This window comes from Ranitomeya variabilis, chromosome 4, assembly GCF_051348905.1.
Source record: "Ranitomeya variabilis isolate aRanVar5 chromosome 4, aRanVar5.hap1, whole genome shotgun sequence".
NCBI classification, from domain to species: domain Eukaryota; kingdom Metazoa; phylum Chordata; class Amphibia; order Anura; family Dendrobatidae; genus Ranitomeya; species Ranitomeya variabilis.
This window is the reverse complement of record NC_135235.1, coordinates 742,326,254-742,349,710: the sequence shown is the minus strand read 5'-3', so window position 1 is coordinate 742,349,710 and position 23,457 is coordinate 742,326,254. Positions and strand designations below refer to the sequence as shown.

Sequence of the window (23,457 nt, the reverse complement as noted above, 5' to 3'; positions counted from 1 at the left end):
GAGACCCTGTATAGATTATCGCCTTCTAAATAAAATCACGGTCAAATTTCAGTACCCTTTGCCTCTGCTGTCCGATCTGTTTGCTCGGATTAAGGGGGCTAGTTGGTTCACCAAGATAGATCTTCGAGGAGCTTATAATCTTGTGCGTATAAAACAGGGCGATGAATGGAAGACAGCATTTAATACGCCCGAAGGCCATTTTGAGTACTTGGTGATGCCTTTTGGGCTTTCTAATGCCCCTTCTGTGTTTCAGTCCTTCATGCACGACATCTTCCGAGAGTATCTGGATAGATTTATGATTGTGTACCTGGATGATATTTTGGTCTTTTCTGATGATTGGGAATCTCATGTGAAGCAGGTCAGGATGGTATTTCAGGTCCTGCATGCCAATGCCTTGTTTGTGAAGGGCTCTAAATGTCTCTTCGGAGTCCAGAAGGTTTCCTTTTTGGGCTTTATTTTTTCCCCTTCTACTATCGAGATGGATCCAGTTAAAGTCCAGGCCATTTATGACTGGACTCAACCTACATCGGTGAAGAGTCTTCAGAAGTTCTTGGGCTTTGCTAATTTTTACCGTCGCTTCATCACTAATTTTTCTAGTGTGGTTAAGCCTTTGACGGATTTGACCAAAAAGAGTGCTGATGTGATGAATTGGTCTTCTGCGGCCGTTGAGGCCTTTCAGGAGCTTAAACGTCGGTTTTCTTCGGCTCCTGTCTTGCATCAGCCGGATGTCTCTCTTCCTTTTCAGGTCGAGGTTGATGCTTCTGAGATTGGAGCAGGGGCTGTCTTGTCGCAGAGAAGCTCTGATGGCTCTGTGATGAGGCCATGTGCTTTCTTTTCTAGAAAGTTTTCGCCTGCTGAGCGGAATTTATGATGTTGGTAATCGGGAGTTGTTGGCAATGAAGTGGGCATTCGAGGAGTGGCGACATTGGCTTGAGGGAGCTAAACATCGCGTGGTGATCTTGACGGATCACAAGAATTTGATTTATCTCGAGTCTGCCAAGCGGTTAAATCCTAGACAAGCTCGATGGTCGCTGTTTTTCTCCCGTTTCGATTTCGTGGTTTCGTACCTTCCGGGCTCAAAGAATGTGAAGGCTGATGCCCTTTCTAGGAGTTTTGTGCCTGACTCTCCAGGAGTTTCTGAACCGGCTGATATCCTCAGAGAGGGGGTGATTTTGTCTGCCATCTCCCCTGATTTGCGGCGGGTGCTGCAGGAATTTCAGGCCGATAGACCTGACCGTTGTCCACCGGAGAGACTGTTTGTCCCGGATAGATGGACCAGTAGAGTTATTTCCGAGGTTCATTCTTCGGTGTTGGCGGGTCATCCTGGGATTTTTGGTACCAGGGATTTGGTGGCTAGGTCCTTTTGGTGGCCTTCCTTGTCGCGGGATGTGCGTTCCTTTGTGCAGTCCTGTGGGATTTGTGCTCGGGCCAAGCCTTGCTGTTCTCGTGCCAGTGGATTGCTTTTGCCTTTGCTGGTCCCAAAGAGGCCCTGGACGCATATTTCCATGGATTTTATTTCGGATCTTCCAGTCTCTCAGAGGATGTCTGTCATCTGGGTGGTTTGTGATCGTTTTTCTAAGATGGTCCATTTGGTGCCCTTGCCTAAGTTGCCTTCCTCCTCTGATTTGGTTCCGCTGTTTTTTCAGAATGTGGTTCGTTTGCATGGTATTCCGGAGAACATTGTGTCTGACAGAGGGTCCCAGTTTGTGTCCAGATTTTGGCGGTCCTTTTGTGCTAAGATGGGCATTGATTTGTCTTTTTCTTCGGCCTTCCATCCTCAGACGAATGGCCAAACCGAACGAACTAATCAGACCTTGGAAACTTATCTGAGATGTTTTGTTTCTGCTGATCAGGATGATTGGGTGACTTTTTTGCCATTGGCTGAGTTCGCCCTCAATAATCAGGCTAGTTCTGCTACTTTGGTTTCGCCTTTTTTTTGTAATTCTGGTTTTCATCCTCGTTTTTCCTCAGGTCAGGTTGAGCCTTCTGACTGTCCTGGGGTGGATTCTGTGGTGGATAGGTTGCAGCAAATTTGGAACCACGTAGTGGACAATTTGACGTTGTCACAGGAGAAGGCTCAGCGCTTTGCTAACCGCCGTCGCTGTGTGGGTCCCCGACTTCGTGTGGGGGATTTGGTATGGTTGTCTTCTCGTTATGTTCCTATGAAGGTTTCCTCTCCTAAGTTCAAGCCTCGTTTCATCGGTCCTTATAAGATTTCAGAAATCCTCAATCCTGTGTCATTTCGTTTGGACCTCCCAGCATCTTTTACCATTCATAATGTGTTCCATAGGTCATTGTTGCGGAGGTATGTGGTGCCTGTGGTTCCTTCTGTTGATCCTCCTGCTCCGGTGTTGGTCGAGGGAGAATTGGAGAATGTGGTGGAGAAGATCTTGGATTCTCGTATTTCGAGACGGAAGCTTCAGTACTTGGTTAAATGGAAGGGCTATGGTCAGGAGGATAATTCCTGGGTTGTTGCCTCCGATGTCCATGCTGCCGATTTGGTTCCTGCCTTTCATTTGGCTCGTCCTGATCGGCCTGGGGGCTCTGGTGAGGGTTCGGTGACCCCTCCTCAAGGGGGGGGTACTGTTGTGAATTCCGTTCTCGGGCTCCCTCCTGTGGTCATGAGTGGTACTTTGTGAGTTCTGTTCATGGGCTCCCTCTGGTGGCTTTGAGTGATACGGCTGGTCTGTAGCTGGGCTCCAGCTGCCTCGTTTTCTGCTATGCTGGCTGCCTATTTAACTCCACCTGGACCTTTACTTGTTGCCTGCTGTAGTTGTGTTCAGTACTGGTTCAGATCTCTCTGGGACTTCCCTTGTGACCTGTCTCCTCCTGGAGAAGCTAAGTTCATGCTAGTTCATTTTTGCTCAGTGCTTTTTTGAAAATGTTTCTCAGTATATGATGAGTTCAGTCCAGCTTGCTTATATGCTATTTTCTTGCTAGCTGGAAGCTCTGGGGTGCAGAGTTGCGCCCCTCACATCGTGAGTCGGTGTGGGGGTCTTTTGTATTCTCTGCGTGGATAATTTTTGTAGTATTTTATACTGACCGCACAGATTCCTTGCTATCTTCTGACTATTTAGTTATTAGCGGGCCTCATTTGCTAAAACCTGTTTTCATTTCTATGTTTGTGTTTTCCCCTTAACTCACCGTTATTATTTGTGGGGGGGCTGTCTATACTATGGGGAGATTTCTCTGAGGCAAGTGAGGCTTTGTTTCTCTCTAGGGATAGCTAGTTCTCAGGCTGTGAAGAGGCGTCTAGGCAGAGTCAGGAACGCTCCACGGCTGCCTATAGTGTGTGTTGATAGGATCAGGGTTGCGGTCAGTAAAGTTCCCACATTCCCAGAGCTTGTCCTTTATTTCTGGTTTACCTATCAGGTCATTGCATGTGTTCCTAACCACCAGGACCATAACACAGATAGCTATGCTATTAGGCAGTTCAAATCATATCTTAGCTCAACCAGGGAGGCCTGGTTAATAGTTTCAGGTTTTGCAGAGCACAAACCGCTTACATGTCCAGCAAATGCAGATGGAAGTAACACGAGCAGCAGATGAAGGAGGATTACTGAACACTGATGTAGGCAGCAGGAACTCAGAGCAGAGTGGCAGGATCTCCAACACAGGTTCACAGGTGCAGGTGCAAGGCCAGGGAGTAATCAGGAGCTGGATGCAAAGCAGAATAATCTAGCACAGACTGAAGGCTGGGGTGGAGTTTTATAGCAGGAAGACAAGTGCACATGAGACCAAAGATGCCATGTTGGAAAAGGGCAGTAATGCACAAAAGGTAAAAAATGTTCAGAGTCCTGACATTACTCCCTCCTTAGAAGCGGCCTCAGGACGATCCTGGACCTGGTTTCTCAGGGAATCTCTGATGAAAAAGAGATATCTTCTGTTGGGCATTGATGTTTTCCACAGGTTCCCAAGAGTCTTCCTCAGAGGGATATCCCTGGCATCTTATCAGATATTGGAGCCGATTCCTGCAAATCCTGGAATCAATAATTTCCTCCACCACAAATTGTTCTTGCCCATCAATCACCACAGGCTGCGGAGGTGGCACAACATGTCCCTGGAAGGTATTAGGAGATACAGGCTTTAGTAAAGATACATGAAAAACTGGGTGTACCTTCATTGTCCTAGGTAGCTTCAGCCGGCAGGCAACAGAGCTCACAATACCGTTGATCTTGAAAGGGCCAATGAATTTCTGTCCACGTTTTTGTGAAGGAACGTTTAACTTCAGATTCTTAGTTGCTAACCACACAGAATCTCCTACCTTGAACATGGGTGCAGGTTTACGGAATCTATCAGCCGATCTCTTATAACGTTCTTGAGCCGTGGTCAGAGATTCCTTCAGAACCTCCAGATTTTGTCTCATCTCAGTCAGCCTTTCCTCCACTGCTGGAACCGGAGAATTAATTGGAGACCTAGGTAAAATACACGGATGATAACCCAGATTGACAAACAAAGGTGTAAATTTAGTGGAGGCGCTCTGAGAATTATTATATGAAAATTCGGCTAACGGCAACAACTCCAACCAATCATCCTGGAGATGGCTGACATAGCATCTTAGATATTGTTCCAGCGTCTGGTTGATACGCTCAGTCTGACCATTTGTCTGGAGATGGTAAGCAGAAGAGAGATAGACATTAATATTGAGTGCAGAGCAAAACCCCTTCCAGAATCTTGAAGTGAACTGTACTCCATGGTCAGAGATGATCTCATCCGGCACCCCATGCAACCGAAAGACATTCTGTATAACCAAGTTCACTGTATCTTTAGCAGAGGGGAGGCCGGTGCAGGGAACAAAATGAGCAGCTTTAGTCAGGCGATCAACTACCACCATGATTGTATTCATGCCCCCGATGTAGGCAGCTCCACAATAAAGTCCATTGATATAGACCCCCAAGGGCGGGATGGAACAGGTAATGGTTGTAGAAGACCCGTAGGTGCCACATGAGGAGTCTTGTAACGGGCACATAGCTCGCAAGAGAGAACATAGTCCTTGGTATCCTTCAGGTAAGTTGGCCACCAGAAGAATCGGCTCAGGAACTCTTGTGTCTTCTGTGCCCCCCTGTGACCAGCCAACTTGGAGCCATGTACCAACTTGAGGATCTGCAGACGGATGACCTCCGGGACATAGATACGTCGATCTCTGAACCACATGCCACCCTTAAAGACAAGATTAATATTAACAGGTGGTTTGGCCAGAAATACATCACCTTCATAGGCCTCCCTGCACTCCTTCCACAAGTCCTGATCGTGGATAACTCCGATGAAATTGGCGTCAGATAGAATGGTCTTGGACGGGACTCCAGGTACGGAATCCGCTGCATGGATTTGGGATAAAGCATCAGCCTTCCCATTACGAGAACCTGGACGGTACGAGATAACAAAGTTAAATTGATTTAAGAATAAGTTCCAACGAGCCTGACGAAGAGAAAGACCTCTAGCGGATCTAAGGAACTCTAGATTGCGATGGTCAGTTAGCACTATGATCTGTTGTGCAGCTCCTTCCAGATGATGCCTCCATTCTTTGAAAGCCGCAATAATAGCCAGCAATTCCTTGTCTCCCACGTCGTAATTCTTCTCTGCTGAGGTTAGTCTACGGGAAAAGAAAGCACAAGGATGTAGCAGACCCTTCTCTCCAGTTCTTTGGGAGAGAATAGCCACCAAAGCATTATCAGAAGCGTCCACCTCCACAATGAAAGGATGTGTTGGATCTGGGTGTATCAACAGCGGTGCTGATGTGAAACAGATCAAAAGCTTCTTGAGCCTGTGATGACCACTTAAAGGGCTTTTCCTTCTTTGTCAAGGAAGTAATGGGACGGACAATATCAGAAAAATTTCGAATGAAGCGTCTGTAGAAATTTGCAAAACTAATAAAACGTTGGACCTCCTTAATTTTCTTGGGTGCCGGCCAGTCAAGGATAGCCTAAATCTTACCAGATTCCATGTTCAGCCCCTGGGGAGAGATGATATAACCCAAGAACTGTATCTCAGAACGATGGAACTCGCATTTCTCCGGCTTGATATACAGTTGGTTCTCTTTCAGACGTCTTAAAACAGTTTTGACCTGTTCTTCATGTTCCTGTAGAGAGTCAGAAAAGATTAGTATATCGTCCAAATAGATCACCACAAACTGGTCCAACAAATCTCTGAAGATGTCATTAACAAGGTGTTGAAATGCTGCAGGGGCGTTACAAAGCCCGAAGGGCATCACAAGAGATTCAAAGTGTCCATACCGGCATCTGAATGCTGTCTTCCACTCATCCCCTTGACGAATACGCACCAAATTATAAGCCCCATGAAGATCCAGCTTGGAGAACACCTTAGCATGGCGGACTCTTTCCAGTAATTCGGGAATCAGAGGCAAAGGGTAACGGTTTCGTACGGTTATCTTATTGAGTTCCCGATAGTCAACACAGGGTCTCAGGGTCCCATCCTTCTTCTTTACAAAAAAATGGGTGCCCCTGCTGGTGAGGAAGAAGGACGTATGAAGCCTTTGGCCAGATTTTCATCAATATACTCCTTTAAGGCTTGAAGCTCAGGTGCGGCCGAAGAGTATATGTTACCAAAAGGAATGGCTGCCCCGGGAAGCAGCTCAATGGGACAGTCATAATGCCTGTGTGGAGGAAGCTGATCTGTATTCTTCTTGTCACAGAGGTCAGAGAACTCTTTATATGCTGGAGATAAAGAAGATACCTGTACATGTGGTTCCGTAGCCGTGGACTCAGGGACAGCTTCTGTTAACGCTGAGTTGCTCCTTGTTGGAAAGATAATCTCCTTTGTCTCCCAGTTGATAATTGGGTTCTGAGAACGCAACCAAGGAATGCCTAAAATCACAGGAAAATGAGGAGAAGAAATTAGCAAGAAAGAAAGTTGCTCCTGATGATTAGGCTCCAACAAAATTTCAAGGGGTACGGTCTCCTAATCCACAGGCCCAGAGATTAAAGGTGACCCATCCACTGTTTCCATGGTAATTGGAGAGGCTCTTTGCTGAATTTTAATACCATGTTCCTTGGCAAATGTGACATCCATGAAATTGCCACCTGCACCAGAGTCAATCATAGCTGAACTGGAAATCCACTTTCTTGAACACAGGATCTTAATAGGGAGAGAACAGTGAGCGTTCTTTTCCTTCAGCTCCTTGGGGGGTGAAGTCATAGAAAGTGAATGGAATACAGCGTTTAAAGGCAGGCTACATTCAGAGATGTCAGATTCATCATCACAGTTGTCATACTCCCCTATTTCTGCTAGCACCTTGTTAGGCCGTCTAGGACACTTAGGACAATTGATCAAGAAGTGGTCAGACTGGCCGCAGTAGAAACATAGACTTTCACGAAGGCGATGCTCCCGGCATTCATTGATCTCGCATCTCTGAACGGAATCAATTTGCATGGGCACCTCCTCCACTTCCCGAGATGTTTTACCTGCATGGTCTTTGGAAGGAAGGGAAAAGTTAGAAATACGGTTATATGCAGCAAATTTCTCCTGCCTACGCTCAGTAAGGCGAATGTCTATGCACACACAATGCTGTATAAATGTCTCTAGTTCTTGTGGTGACTCTGAGCGAGCTAGTTCATCTTTTATAATACTAGACAGACCCCTTTTAAAAATAGGCAATTGTGCATAACTGTCCCAATTGGTATCTACCGCCAATCTCCTGAATTCAGTGGCATACTCAATAACAGAACTTTTAGCCTGGCGTAAAGACAACAAAGCAGATTCAGCGGTTGCACGACGATTAGGGTCATCAAACATTAATGCCATAGCGGCCAAGAAATCATCCAAGTCATGTAACCGTGGGTCACGAGACTCAATCATAGGATTCGCCCAGGCGAGCGCTCGTGAGGTCAGTAGCATTATTACACACAATACTTTGGATCTATCAGTAGGAAAACGGTCAGCATGCACATCAAAATATAGCATACATTGATTCACAAAGCCACGAAATTTGTTGCGATCACCATTAAATCTGAATGGGGGCAACTTAGGTGGGCTAGCTGGTGGCGGTTGCCCAGAGGGTAAAGTCACTTGTGCAGCTATTTGCGTGCTTATGTCCTGAAAAGCCCATCCATACTGGGACTCTATGCCAGTAAGTTTGTTTTCCTGGGCTGCCATGCGATTGCTTAAGTCCTGCAAAGTTTGTCCAAACACTTGTTGATTGTGTTCAAAGCTTCCAAACTTCTATTGCAGACCTTCCACATCTTTCTGCAGTGATCTAATTATGGAAAACACCTGCTCTAATCTGCTCTCTGCAGTCATTGTTCCAGCAGTCTCCTTTTTTTTTTATGGCTAGATTATCCTGTAATAATTATAGGGGATAATTCAGGAGACTCTTTGTGTGGAACAAGACAACAGGACACAGTTTTATAAGTGTTAAAGTTTATATTATCACACGGTGATTCAAGCAGGTGCAGAGAGAAACTCAAGTCCACAACACCTGGTGCAAATAACAAACGCAGCTTAGCAGTCAAGAGGAAACTTCAGAGGTAGATGCAAACAAACAGAAAGTCTATGAAGCACAGTTATTCTTGAGGAAACTTGACACGAATAGATCCTTGACTTAGTCCAGACACAGATAGATATGCTATTAGGCAGTTCAAATCATATCTTAGCTCAACCAGGGAGGCCTGGTTAATAGTCTCAGGTTTTGCAGAGCAGAAACAGCTTACATGTCCAGCAAATGCAGATGGAAGTAACACGAGCAGCAGATAAAGGAGGATTACTGAACACTTGTGTAGGCAGCAGGAACTCAGAGCAGAGTGGCAGGATCTCCAACACAGGTTCACAGGAGCAGGTGCAGGTGCAAGGCCAGGGAGTAATCAGGAGCTGGATGCAAAGCAGTTTAATCTAGCACAGACTGAAGGCTGGGGTGGAGTTTTATAGCAGGAAGACAAGTGCACATGAGACCAAAGAAGCCATGTTGGAAAAGGGCAGTAATGCACAAAAGGTAAAAAATGTTCAGAGTCCTGACAAACACAGGCACAGGCACACAGGGGTCGTCACTCTAAGCCGAGTGCAGAAGAATAACCGACAAAGCAGGTCCCAGAAAGAGGCTATAAAAAGCCTCAGAGAAACCAAAATGAGGCTATCCAGATTTAACCCTAGATACTCCAAACAGAAAGATCAAGGTGCTCAAGGACTGGCCAACCCAGTCACCAGACATATGAACATCACTGAGTATGTTTGTGGTAGGATGAAAGAGGAGGCTTGGAAGACAAAACCAAAGAATCTAGATGAACTCTGGGAGGCATGTAAGATGGCATTCTTTGCTATTCCTGATGACTTCATTATTAAATTGTATGAATCATTGTTGAACCGCATGGATGCAGTCCTTCAAGCTCATGGAAGTCACACAAAATATGAAATAGCACCACAACTTCATTCACCAATGTTAGGCAACATATATTTGTATTTTAAGTTAATTATTTGTTTGAATATCACATTACTTTCTGTGGGCGACAAAACTTTTGTCTTGCCAAAATCTGACCATTCTGTGAAATATTAACTAATCAATATTTCTGCATTGATGCCAATTTATTTTCTTAACCTAAACCACATTTCGGAGGGTTTCAGCTTTCAAAAGAATAATTTATACAACCAATGGATGAATTTAACGTCAGGTTATAAGCCACATAACTTCTGTCAGGGAGTATACATACTGTATAACCTGCTTTGGGTGAAATTTTTTGTTTGAAATAAAAAAGAAAAATTGGCCTGCTACAGGTCTGCACATTTGGTTGTTCCAAAACTGACTATTGTCATATATACTGTAGAACTTGGTTTGTGTGAAATTCCCATAGCTAGAAATAAATTAAAGAAATGGCCTGCTACAGGTATACACATTTGGTCCTTTGCTACTTGGTCCCCAGCCGCCACTATTTTGTCCCGGTGAGGCGTCTCCGCCTTATACCAGCACGTGTTCATTATGATCACCCGTGCCCTTTCCAACATGGTTACTGTGATTGTCCAATTAACGTCCAACACGTTGATAATCACGTGTGCTCAGGCATGCTACAATTCCCTGACAACACACTGAGTGATTTTGTGGAGGCTGGGCCCGAGTCCCACCATGGCATGGCACATGTGCTGCCTACACGTAGGATTGTTGGACCTACTTCTATCAGGGTTTCCTCCACATCCTACTCCAGTTCCTGGAGCCCCTACTTCTCATCTATCATCTTTGATTTGCTATCTCAGAGCATGTTGTCTACATCAGCTGGAAGCTCTGCAGCACTGTCTTAGCAAAGCGGAAACAGACTCCGCTGAAAGTAATTTGTCAAGGAGACAAACTGTATACCGCTGCAGAGTTATTGAAAGGAATAACAGACCAGACAGATCTCTGGCTCTCTCCGCAGACCCTACAGCCAGCTATGGTGGTGTGTGATAATGGGTGTAACCTGGTGGAGATTCTGAAGGTTGGCAAGCTCACACACGTACCATGCTTGTGTAAGGTGACTGATTGAGGTATTTGTGGGCGAGCTGCTGCTTCTGCACACTCTGGCACCCTACAGACAAAACGTGTCCCAGTCCCAGAGTGCTGCTGTGTGTGGGGTGCACCACATTTACTTGTGGCCCATAGGCTTCCATTGTCTCTATGCTCCCATATTCCAGAACCTTCAAAGCAAACAATCCGGGGGACATTGAATTTGTTAAAGCAGTCAAACTTTTATTGACAGCTTTCGGTCATTACAATAAGGCATATAGGATAGGGCCCAATGGGTTAAGGACTTTCCCACAGGTACTGGACTTAACTTTAGCCCTAATTCTCGGTATGGGCAGAGCATCTCTCTTGCTAACTCCGCTAGCCCTAGGAATTCTTCTCCATCACAAGCAATGCACCCAAATTCCATCACCTCCTGCCTCTGAGAGTTGAAGTCCTTCTTTCCCTGCAGCTCCGCAGGCTTAGAGCACTTAAAGGCCCTGATGTCCATCTCAAGGTTCCCAAGCCTACAGATGGATTTGCATGGAAGGGTTTTTGACAATGCACTGCCTTGAGTAACATACTCACACTTTCCCTAGCAGCCTATTGACTGTGACTGCTGCAGTCACCTCACCACACTTTCTCTAACTGAATGTGACACTTACTGAAATTGGCCCTAGCCCTCAGTTGCTGAAAACCTACATAGTTGCCAGAGCTTCTGATCAAAGTATGCCGCATGGGCGCCCATTTCCACAGTCAGCTACAGCTACCGTCGCTCTGGCAGTGTTGCAGCAGCACATGCAGGTGCCAGCTCCCTGACTGGTGTGCCACGTGGCCATGCATTGGAATGCCACACTGCACAAGCTGGCAAGGCTTTGTGAGTGGCAGAGACCAGTTGTGAAATACCAGCTCCATCGTGCTTGTCTGTATTCTGGTCAGACTCTGCACATAACTGAAGAGTCAGCATGGATGTATGACATGTTTGCGGTTCTCCAAGACTTGAGAACTCCACAAAGATCATGAGCAGTGATGATGCCATCACCAGCACAATGCTTCCGCTTCTATGCCTACTTCAACAGTTGCTGCTGACAAACATGAAGCTTTACTTGCAGATCAGGTGGAAATGGAGGAAGGCATGAGACATGGAGATACTACCCAGCTCAGCCTCATTTAATATGCTAGGGGGAAATTGGCTAACAATGAGGAGGTAGAGGAATAGGAGCACAACAGAGTCTAGTACACACACAAGTTTCCTATGTGGATGGGCTGAGGAGGGGAATGAGTAGGAAGAGATTAGAGGAGATGGGGAATAGTCAGCATGGTGGAGACAGGGAAGTGTTGGCTGTAGGGAACTTGGCACATATGGCATACTTCATGTACTGCTGCCTTTCCCGTGACTCTCGTGTTATATTCATTTTAGCCAGAAAAGAGTACTGGTTGTACACCCTGCTAGACCCACGTTTCAAGGAGAAGTTTGCACCCAGGGGTGAACCTAGCCACACTGCTGCCTGAGGAAAACTTCAAAACGGCGACCCCTCAAACACATATACAGTACAGCCCCCCTATAGGGCTCCCATCTCATATACAGTCCCCCATACATTACATGAGTGATAACTATTGTACATGGAGCGCCCCCAGATGCAGGGCCGCTGGGTACCCGGTACTGGGCCTCTCTGTCTCAGTTCTGGGGTTGTCACGGTGGCTAGACCCGGTCCGTGACCCGGCTAAGGGGCGTCCAATAAAAGGTGTGATGGTGGTGCGTGGTGCAAGTCACGGTGAATAACGAGGACTCAGGGTTGCAGTCTCTTTACCTCTTTACTGAAGGCTTCAGGATCCTCAATCCAGAGTACTGCTAACAGGGCTGGCTGAGACCGGCCGGTCCGATGGCACATCCAGAGTTCCCTTTGCAGGTGGAAATCTGTGCCTACCTTCTAGCGCCTGTGTGTTGTAGTACGTCCCTGCTGAACCCACGGGATAGTCTTCCCAACTGTTGTGTCTCTCTGATGTTCTCTCTCTCTCTTCCTTTTGTTCTTTCTCTGATGTTCTCTTTCTCTGATGTTCTCTTCTCACACAACTATTCTAATGTTCTTCTCCGTCCCCCAGATGATATGGCTAGGAAGCAACCGTATGACGGGTAGACCTGGAGTTCTTCCGGGACCCTAGTGACGCCCCTCTCCCACAGTTGCCCCCTATGTCTGCTTAGGTGATTTAGGTGAGACAGCCAACCTATAATTAACTGTTCTGCCATTGCTTTGAATAAATGCTTGGAGCCAATACTTCCTCGGCATTTCCGGCCACCGGCGTCGCGCCTCAGTAGGATGTTGCCTCGATCTTACAGCACGACTCCTACTGGTGTTGTCTCCTTTTTGCTATGATCTTGTTTCTCACTCTTCACAATAAACCTTGCTTCTTGTCCTTTCTTGGGGTACCGCCGCAATGAAGTGCAGGCGCGGTCCTGTAACGTTCTTTCCTGTTCGCTAGTCCTCTGTCAGGATCCCACCCCTGACAGGGACCCCCCTGAATCTTCCCCTGCAACACCCTCTGCCACAGGATGTTGCCTGGTTCCAACCCAGTCAGCTTCTCTCTAACTTTCTATCCAACCCCCAGTTTTACCAGATTGTGATGAGTGGCCTAATGCATAGTGCCCTTTGCTCCCCCTGGAGGTCAGACTATGAAGTGTATTGGTGTCTGTGATACCTGGTCAGGTGAACTCCTTAAGTGCCATCGGACGTACCATCACTCCCCTTAGCGGCGGAGCATCAGTACTGCAACGACCAGGACTCTGGGGCGCTGCATACATTCTACAATAGGTCATATATCAGACAGTAAAGTCCTCTATACAGTATTCTGGGCACCACAGTGCTCCATACAGAATAATGAGCCCCATATATTGCTCCATACACATGATGCTGCATACTGTATATTGGCCACACATGATGCTCCATACTGTATAATGGCCGCACATGATGCACCATACTGAATAATGGCCACACATGATACTCCATACTGTATAATGGCCCCACATGATGCTCCATACTGTATAATGGCCCCACATGATGCTCCATACTGTATAATGGCCCCACATGATGCTCCATACTGTATAATGGCTCCACATGATGTTCCATACTGTATAATGGCCCCACATGATGCTCTATACTGTATAATGGCCCCACATGATGCTCCATACTGTATAATAGCCCCACATGAAGCTCCATACTGTATAATGGCCAAACATGATGCGCCATACTGTTTATTGGCGACACAGTGCTCCATACTGTATACTGCCTTTACATGATGCTCCATACTGTATAATGGCCACACATGATGCTCCATACTGTATAATGGCCACACATGGTGCTCCATACTGTATAATGGCCCCACATGATGCTCCATACTGTATATTGGCCACACACAGTGCTCAATACTGTATAATGGCCGCACATGATACTGTGTACCGTATAATGGCCACACATAGTTACTCCTACACACCTTGCACACACGGCTCCGCTCTGTACACACGCGGCTCCGCTCCGTACACCTCATCCACATGCAGCTCCACTCCATACACCTCATACACACACTTCTCTGCTACATCCACACTGTAAACCCCTCCTGACCCCACACATAAGGTAGCATGCCATGCTTACCATGGCAAACAGCAAAGCAGAGTCCTGCAATCCATGGAGGTCCCGATCATGTGACCCCTGACTCCTCCCCTCCTGTGATCTCATCACAGGTCCTGTGCGCACAGAGCAGCCAATAGGTTCTGGGTTGTGAGCAGGGGCGCGCGCACCGCACTAGTGACACTCAGCAAATGTCAGGGATTATGGAGAGTCTGCATCATGTGTTCTGACTGCCTCTCTGCCGCCCCCTTTCTTTGAGTGACGACTGCCGCCTGAAGCAAAGGGCTCAACTTGCCTCATGATAGCGGCGCCCCTGTTTGCACCTCTCCCTCCTGAGATGGAGAGGTGTACTAAAATGGTGATATACCAGAAGGTCAGAAGGAAAAGATGTTGACACATTCTCCATCAGACAACACTAGCAGCAGGGGGCAGCTTGCCCATCCAAGGAGGCAAGGCGAGTGAGACGCACACCATGTACAGCAGATGCAGGGGTACACTGTCAAAGACCTGGCCCAATTTCATGACACCCTCTTAGCTTCCAGGCCCTGATTACTTGGTATTTTTGTCAAGGATGGAAATGTTTTTAAATACGGTCATGCAGTAACTGGCTTACAAAACAAGCATACTCCATAATTCCTCTGTGACGTTCAGATATTGGGTCTCAAAGCTGGACACCTGGCATGATCTGTCCCTCTATGCCTTGGAGGTGTTGTGCTTTCCTGCGCTAGCATCTTGTCTGAGCGAGTTCTTAGTGCCGCTGGGGGATCTCAAAAGACTGGCACTTTCACCTGTCAACAGAAACTGCTGACAGGCTCACTCTGATAGAAATGAACAAAGCCAGGATTAGACACGGCTTTTTCACACCACCAGATGACAGCAGTACTACAACTACACTTTGTTCACAATATTTGAATAAGGTAGTACAGTTGGTGCCTTGAAGTGAGTATGAATGACCCTGCTTTTAATTTTTGGCACTTGGCATATAGCTTTATGGGTTTACAAGTACCACTGCATGACAATTTGAACAGAATGTGTAGTAGGACCTCCCTTATGTCTAATAAAGGGTGTATCTGAGTCCTTAATTTTTGGCTCTTCTTGCTTTCTTCATAAATTACACTGAAATTTCCAGTTTTTGAATTAAAAAAATCAATTTCGGTTTACTTTAATTGATAATTTTTTTAATAAATACTTTTTATATGCAAGTCATTATACAGTAAAAGTAAAGTACTTTTTTCCCTGTAAACTCTTAATTTCTCTATTCTTGAATGACTTGTGTGAGTCTCTGCGGCCGCATGTTTTGCGACTGTTAGACAGCCACAAAACGTGCAAGAATTACCAAGCCACATACTCTAATTATTCCAGAGAAGTTCACCTTTAGTTACTCATGTTTTACTGATGAAGACCGTTGAGTTTGATCATTTCAGTAGATGTTATTTTCTATACTCGGTTTTTGACTCCAGTAGTTAGTTCCCAAAATACTTTGATATCTTCCTAGTCAGGTCTCATATTTCAAATTTGACATGTGTCACTTTATGTTGTGATATCTTTGGAATTCATCAAAAAGTGTAATAGGAAACAAATGGACCTTACAAATAATTTTACAACTTCTCTTGAATCCAACAATACCCTATATACAATTGTACACTACTGTCTGGGCACATGGTGGAGTTAAGACGAGAAGGAGCGCCATTTAGCTTTTTGAATTTAAATCTTGCTTGAATAGTTTGGAGACACAATATAGTGGGGGCACTGTTCATGGTCACCTGGCAAAACAAATATGGCTACTACGAACAAGCTTGGCGCGATCTACTCCGTTTTCCATATCACAGGGATTGCCTTGCTCATCTTCCTTTAACCCCTTATCGAACAGAGGTATTTTTGGTTTTGCATTTTCATTTTTTGCTCTTCCCAGAGCCATAACTTTCTTATTTTTTGGTCAAAATGGCTATGTGAGGGCTTGTTTTTTGCAGGACGAGTTGTGCTTTTGAACTACACCATTGGTTTTACCATGTCTCGTACTCGAAAATAGGAAAAAAATTCCAAGTGCGGTGGAATTGCCAAAAAAAGTGCAATCCCACACTTGTTTTTCGTTTTTGCTTTTTTATTAGGTTCACTAAATGCTAAAACTGACATGCCATTATGATTCTCCAGGTCATTACTTGTTCATAGACACCAAACATCTCTACGTGGTGAAAAAAAAATCCAAACTTTGTTTAAAAAGAAAAAAAATTAAAAAAATTGTGCCATTTTACGATACTAGTAGTGTTTCCAATTTTCGGGATCTCCGGTTGGGTGAGGGTTTATTTTTTGCGTGCCGAGCTGACGTTTTTAATTATATCATTTTGGTGCAGATACGATCTTTTGATCTCCCGTTACTGCATTTTAATGGAATGTTGCAGCGACCAAAAAAAAACATAATTCTGGTGTTTTGACTTCTTTCTTGCTACGCCGTTTAACGATGAGGTTAATCCTTTTTTTTTTTTATCGATGGATCTAGCGATTCTGAATGCAGTTATACCAAATATGTGTATGTTTGATTTTTTTTTATTATTATTATTCTTTTATTTTGAATGGGGAGAAAGGTGGGTAACTTAAACTCTTATATTTTTTTTATGTTAAAAACCTTTTTTTTTTAACTTTTGGCATGCTTCAATAGTCTTCATGGGAGACTAAAAGCTGCCATAACTCGATCAGCTCTGCTACATACTGGAGATGATCAGATCACCTGTATGTAGCAGAATTACTCACTTGCTATGAGTGTCCACCACTGGGTGGCACTCATAGCAATCCAGCAGTGACATACCTAGAGGTCTCCAGGAGAGTTCTGGTAGTAATGCCAATGCATCGGTGACCTGCCATCACATTACGGGTCACCAGTGGGTGAGATTTCTGGCCATGATTACCAGAAGAGCATGTTAAAATGCCTCTGTCAGCGTTTGACAGTGGCATCTAACGGGTTAATAGCTGCGGGTGGATCACGATTCCACCCGCGGCTGTTCTGGGCACGTCAGCTGTTCAAAACAGCTGACGTGAGTGGAAAGATGTAAGCTCACCGCCAGTGCCCTCATCAAAGGCAGAGTGTTCGACAGCGGCGTACTATTATGCCCATATGTCAGAAAGAGGTTTAAAGATATACACGGATTTGGACTGATATAGAGACACCTAGGCTTGGGCCACGTTGTTACCTGCTGTTCTGTTGTGAGAGATGGGAAGAAGAATAGTTAGGTTGCCGGGTCAGAACAAGGAAGGCGGAGAAAATGCCAAATCAGAAGATGCAAGAGTAGTCAGTAAAGGGGCCAGGGTCACAACAGGTAATGAATTCAGAAGTCGGGAGCTGAGAACAGAGAACTGAACCAGAGGAGAATAAGCTTGTATCTGGCACCTTCCAACAGAGCTGACATTGCTGGATTGGTTTTTAGAAGCCATGTTGCTTTTCAAAAGACTTTGAGCCACTAATAATGTGGAAATCTGTTTTTCCACTGACAGATGATGGACCTGAGTGGGGACTTTTTTTTTCAAATGAGTATAGTTTTAATTGGTATTATTTTTGCCTACAATACAGTTTGGTGGCTTTTTATTCGAGCACCACAATCTACTCGTGCATGTTATGAGGTTTTTGATTAGCCTATGAACTGTCATTGTCTTGGTGAATCAATATTTTTGCATAACTTGCTATTTTTACAGGCAGTTAGAAATGTTCAAAAATATAAATTAAGGATATTTTATTAAAAATTAATAACTGATTTTATTCTTGGCAGATGACTGTACCAGGAGAACAGAAGGAGAGCTGATATCTTCAATTTTTAAATCAGATGATCTTGAGATTCCACGGGATACAAATAAAGGGACTGCCATTACTCCAAACACACCATCATCCCTTCACAGCGATGATCTCTCATCTGATGCTTTCAAACATGTCCTGGCTTCTGATTCATTACAGACTACTAAGGAAAATCAAAGTCACAAATTAAGCATTCAAAAACTAACTGCTCATGAAGCAAAAAAATCATTTTCAGGTTTAGAATATGGAAATCATTTTCCTTCTGAAAAATCTTCACTGAAACATCAAAACATTCACTCAGTAAAGAATAACTATTCTTGTTCCAAGTGTGGGAAATGTTTTAACAAGAAACCAAATCTGGTTAATCACCAGAGAACTCACACAGGAGAGAAACCTTTTTCATGTTCACAATGTGAGAAATATTTTACAAGTAAATCAAATCTTATCAGACATCAGAGAAGTCACACAGGGGAGAAACTATTTTCATGTTCAGAATGTGGGAAATGTTTTAACAGGAAAATGCATCTTGATAGACACCAAAGAACTCACACAGGGGAGAAACCATTTTTATGTTCAGAATGTGGGAAATGTTTTACAGTGAAATCAAATCTTCTCGAACATCAGAGAACTCACACAGGGGTGAAGCTATTTTCATGTTCAGAATGTGGGAAATGTTTTACAGATAAATCAAATCTTGTCAAACATCAGAGAACTCACACAGGGGAGAAGCCTTTTTCCTGCTCAGAATGTGAGAAATATTTTACAAGGAAATCAAATCTTATCACACATCAGAGAAGTCACACAGGGGAGAAGCTATTTTCATGTTCAGAATGTGGGCAATGTTTTAACAGGAAAATGCATCTTGATAGACACCAAAGAACTCACACAGGGGAGAAACCATTTTTATGTTCAGAATGTGGGAAATGTTTTACAGAGAAATCAAATCTTGTCAAACATCAGAGAACTCACACAGGGGAGAAGCCTTTTTCCTGTTCAGAATGTGAGAAATATTTTACAAGTAAATCAAATCTTATCACACATCAGAGAAGTCACACAGGGGAGAAGCTATTTTCATGTTCAGAATGTGAGAAATGTTTTACAAATACATCACATCTTAGTGCACATCAGAGAACTCACACAGGGGAGAAGCCTTTTTCCTGTTCAGAATGTGGGAAATGTTTTACACAGAAATCAAGTATTGTCAAACATCAGAGAATTCACACGGAGTCTTTTTCATGTTCACAATGTGAGAAATATTTTACAACAAAATCAAATTTTATCACACATCAGAGAAGTCACACAAGGAAGAAGCTATTTTCTTGTTCAGAATGTGGGAAATGTTTTAGATATACATCACATCTTAGCGCACATCAGAGAACTCACACAGGGGAGAAGCCTTTTTCATGTTCGGAATGTGGGAAATGTTTTGCAGAGAAATCAAGTCTTGTCAAACATCAAAGAATTCACACAGGGGAGAAGTTTTTTTCATGTTCAGAATGTGGGAAATATTTTACAAGGAAATCAAGTCTTAACGCACATCAGAGAACTCACACAGGGGAGAAGCCTTTTTCTGTGCAGAATGTGGAAAATATTTTGTGAAGAAATCAACTCTTCTTTTTGACCAGTAAAGTCTCTTAGGGGAGAAGCCTTTTTTATAATCTTAATGTGGTAACTGTTTTGCTTGTAATTCAACTTAATGAACATCAGAGCAGTCACACAGGGGAGAAGCTTTTTTTCCATGTTCATCATGTTGGAAATGATTTACGTGACAACCCCATGTCATTACCCATGTTTGGCCTCGTTAAAATAAAAACACTCATCTCGGCTTTCGTGCCGGTGCCATTCCAGTGGTGCCGGTGCCATTCCAGTGGTGTCGGGACTTACATTCCCGAGACTCACAAGAGGTCGTTGCATCACATGAGCCCTGCTCCCAATCAGTGCCAGCTTTACTGTCCTCCCCTCCTTGGATGTATTGAATATCAACTGGAAGCCAGGGCTGCAGCTGTTCTCTGACTTTGTGATGTTTGATTTGGGGATGTGGGGATGGTGACACCAGTGCTGATTGGGGGCAGGTTTCACATAATGTAACAACTTTACATCAACCCCAGGAATGCAGGTGCCGACACCGCTGGAAAATGCCAGACAGAGAACCCATTATCATACCTATAGCGTGAAAAATTAATTACTGGAAAATCATATTTGATTGACCGTCAAAAATAACTCATTAGAGGAGAAACAATATATATATTGTTATTGACAAATTGTACAAAAAGATGTAACAGACAGTCGTATAATTAAATAAGAAAGGGAAATTACTTTACAACTTACCATAGTTTTCATGGAAAACCTTAAAATCCATAAAGCAATGCCTGCCTATAAGCCCCAAATCAGTAGATCGCTGACTCCAGCTATGTCATGTTTACTATCTATATGGAATCGCGCTAAAAAGCATAGTGGTGATCTTGAACTTCTGCAGTCTTCAGGAGTGATGCTATTGTTATTGTTGGTAATTATATAAAATCCTGAAGGACTGAGAACATCCCACTACTCAGCCCACGTGAGGTCATCAAGGAGGGGAGTCTGGGTGTAACTTAGGTGCTGATAAAAGATCAAGGTTAATTAAGATCTGGGTTCATGCAGAAAGATATACTGTATATCGGTGTATGCACAATCTCTCTCACTGGACATTCCCAATCAAAGTGCTCTCCTTCCCTAAGCCAAATCATCTCTCTGATCACCATAGTAAGCTTCCTGCTTTAACCTTGTTTATTTTATGCACTGCATATGCTGTATTTTTTGTCCCCTTTGTAAAACTTTTTGTATATTTTTTTTAATAAACTCTGCCTATCGTTCTGGATTAAACATAAAATTTAATAATTCTGTCCCTTTTATTCTGTAAGCCGCACCCTGAAGCCATATGCTAACAGAAATCAGGCATCCAGTCAGCCTGTATAAATAACTTGGTGGCAGCAAGTTGTTCTTACCGTACCCGGGATATATATACAGTCCATTTATTGAAATGAGGGGTGTATATACCATACGCTTATTGTTATTTTCCCAATAACAGTCCTATTAGTGGAAACAGCCTGAGGCCTGCTCTCTTAATCGTCCGTCAATCGCGTAATTGTTCGGAAGATAGGAGCAGCAGAGCGCTGTTCTTGACAGAAAGATAACAGTGCGCAACCTCTGAGGTGGTGATATTTGACAATTGGTGGTTGTGGAGGGATTCTGTGTGATCTCTCCGGTTCATGTCTTGACAATTGTTGGCAGCGGTGGGGTTCAGCATTACCCCCTTGAGCGGGATCTTTGACGCACACACTTTTAGCAAGAAAAAGATCTTGCTAATAAGTGAGTGTGTCTTATAGACTGGAGGCAGTGCAAACAAATAAAAAAGTCCACTCACCTTTCAGGGTATTAAGCATGAAATACTTCGCAAGAAATAAGCCAGAGTAGCTGCAGCACGAACACCAAAAGTGTGAAAAATTCAGCGAGGAAGCTTGTACATTGTTTGTAAAACTTAGCTTTTAATTAGCCATATATAACATGCTCCAAACAAACTTGATGGTAATATGACAGTGCAACAAGAAGGTTTCAGATCTACGCGTTTTGCCAAAAGTCTTACTCGTGGTCTACTTGCTGTCTGAACAATTAGGCATTTAAGAAACTGATAGTCAAGTAATAGGCGTTACCATACACGTGTGTGGTATCCAATTAGGGAATATCAAATTCCATACAAAAAAAAAAGTGCTTGTACAAAATAGAAATACAAATGAATTATTAAGCAAAGCATAGCAAGTAATGACAACCCCATTTGCATATAAAAATATTGTTAATATTGAAGAATAAGATCTTGTATTAAAAGAAACCCATCTGGTTTCTAGCATAAATATCCAAAAGGATTCTGTATTAAATAGTTTACGTTTATGGTCTCCCCCACGTATGGGTTTATACACTTTTTCGAGAACAGAAAATCTTAAACTGGAGACATCTCTACTATGGATCCTAGAAATAATGTTTAGACATCTGGAAGACATCCTTGAAGAAGGGACTTAAAATGATTGGCCTCCGGCTGTATTCAAAGAAGGAATTGGGTATCAGTAAGGAGGCTGACCACTTCAATTTGTAGGACACCGCATTAATTTGATGACTTCAAAGGGACAAATGAAGCGAGGACATAACTTGTAGAATGGGATTTTAAGATAAATGTTACATAGTTATTAAGGTTGAAGGAAGACTTTAAGTCCATCTAGTTCAACCTATAGCCTAACATGCCCTAACATGTTGATCCAGGGGAAAGCAAAAAAACCCCATGTGGTAAGAGTAAGCTCCACCATGGGGAAAAAAATTCCTTTCCGACCCCACATACGGCAATAAGACTAGTTCCCTGGATCAACGCCCTATCAAGGAATCTAATATATACCCTGTAACATTATACTTTTCCAGAAAGGTATCCAGTCCCCTCTTAAATTTAAGTAATGAATCACTCATTACAACATCATACGGCAGAGAGTTCCATAGTCTCACTGCTCTTACAGTAAAGAATCTGCGTCTGTTATTATGCTTAAAGCTTTTTTCCTCCAGACGTAGAGGATGCCCCCTTGTCCCTGTCACCGGTCTATGATTAAAAAGATCATCAGAAAGGTCTTTGTACTGTCCCCTCATATATTTATACATTAACATAAGATCACCCCTTAGCCTTCAATTTTCCAAACTAAATAGCCCCAAGTGTAATAACCTATCTTGGTATTGCAGACCCCCCAGTCCTCTAATAACCTTGGTCACTCTTCTCTGCACCCGCTCTAGTTCAGCTATGTCTTTCTTATACACCGGAGACCAGAACTGTGCACAGTATTCTAAGTGTGGTCGAACTAGTGACTTGTATAGAGGTAAAATTATGTTCTCCTCATGAGCATCTATGCCTCTTTTAATGCATCCCATTATTTTAATTGCCTTTGTAGCAGCTGCCTGACACTGGCCACTGAATATGAGTTTGTCATCCACCCATACACCCAGGTCTTTTTCATTGACGGTTTTGCCCAGAGATTTAGAATTAAGCACATAGTTATACATCTTATTACTTCTACCCAAGTGCATGACCTTACATTTATCCCCATTAAAGCTCATTTGCCATTTATCAGCCCAAGCTTCTAGTTTACATAAATCATCCTGTAATATAAAATTGTCCTCCTCTGTATTAATTACCCTGCAGAGTTTAGTGTCATCTGCAAATATTGAAATTCTACTCTGAATGCCCCCTACAAAGTTATTAATAAATATGTTAAAAAGAAGAGGGCCCAATACTGACCCCTGTGGTACCCCACTGCTAACCGCGACCCAGTCCGAGTGTGCTCCATTAATAACCACCCTTTGTTTCCTATCCCTGAGCCAGCTCTCAATCCACTTACACATATTTTCCCCTATCCCCATTATTCTCATTTTATGTAACAACCTTTTGTGTGGCACCGTATCAAAAGCTTTTGAAAAGTCCATATACACTATATCCACTGGGCTCCCTTGGTCCAGTCCGGAACTTACCTCTTCATAGAAGCTGATCAAATTAGTCTGACATGAACGGTCCCTAGTAAACCCGTGCTGATACTGGGTCATGAGGTTATTCCTCTTCAGATACTCCAGTA

The 23,457-nt window shown here is 43.8% G+C and overlaps 1 protein-coding gene across 2 annotated transcripts in view; it reads left to right on the top strand.

Moving 5' to 3' along the window:
* The window catches only part of LOC143768045 (uncharacterized), a 55,984-nt gene extending 35,291 nt beyond the window's left edge, over positions 1-20,693 (top strand). For both annotated transcript variants that reach the window (XM_077256700.1, XM_077256699.1), the window contains one exon: positions 17,799-20,693. In XM_077256700.1, coding sequence (XP_077112815.1) covers positions 17,799-19,420 — 1,622 coding nt within the window. In that variant the 3' untranslated portion in view covers positions 19,421-20,693. The remainder of the gene's footprint in view (positions 1-17,798) is intronic.
* Positions 20,694-23,457: the final 2,764 nt, after the last annotated feature.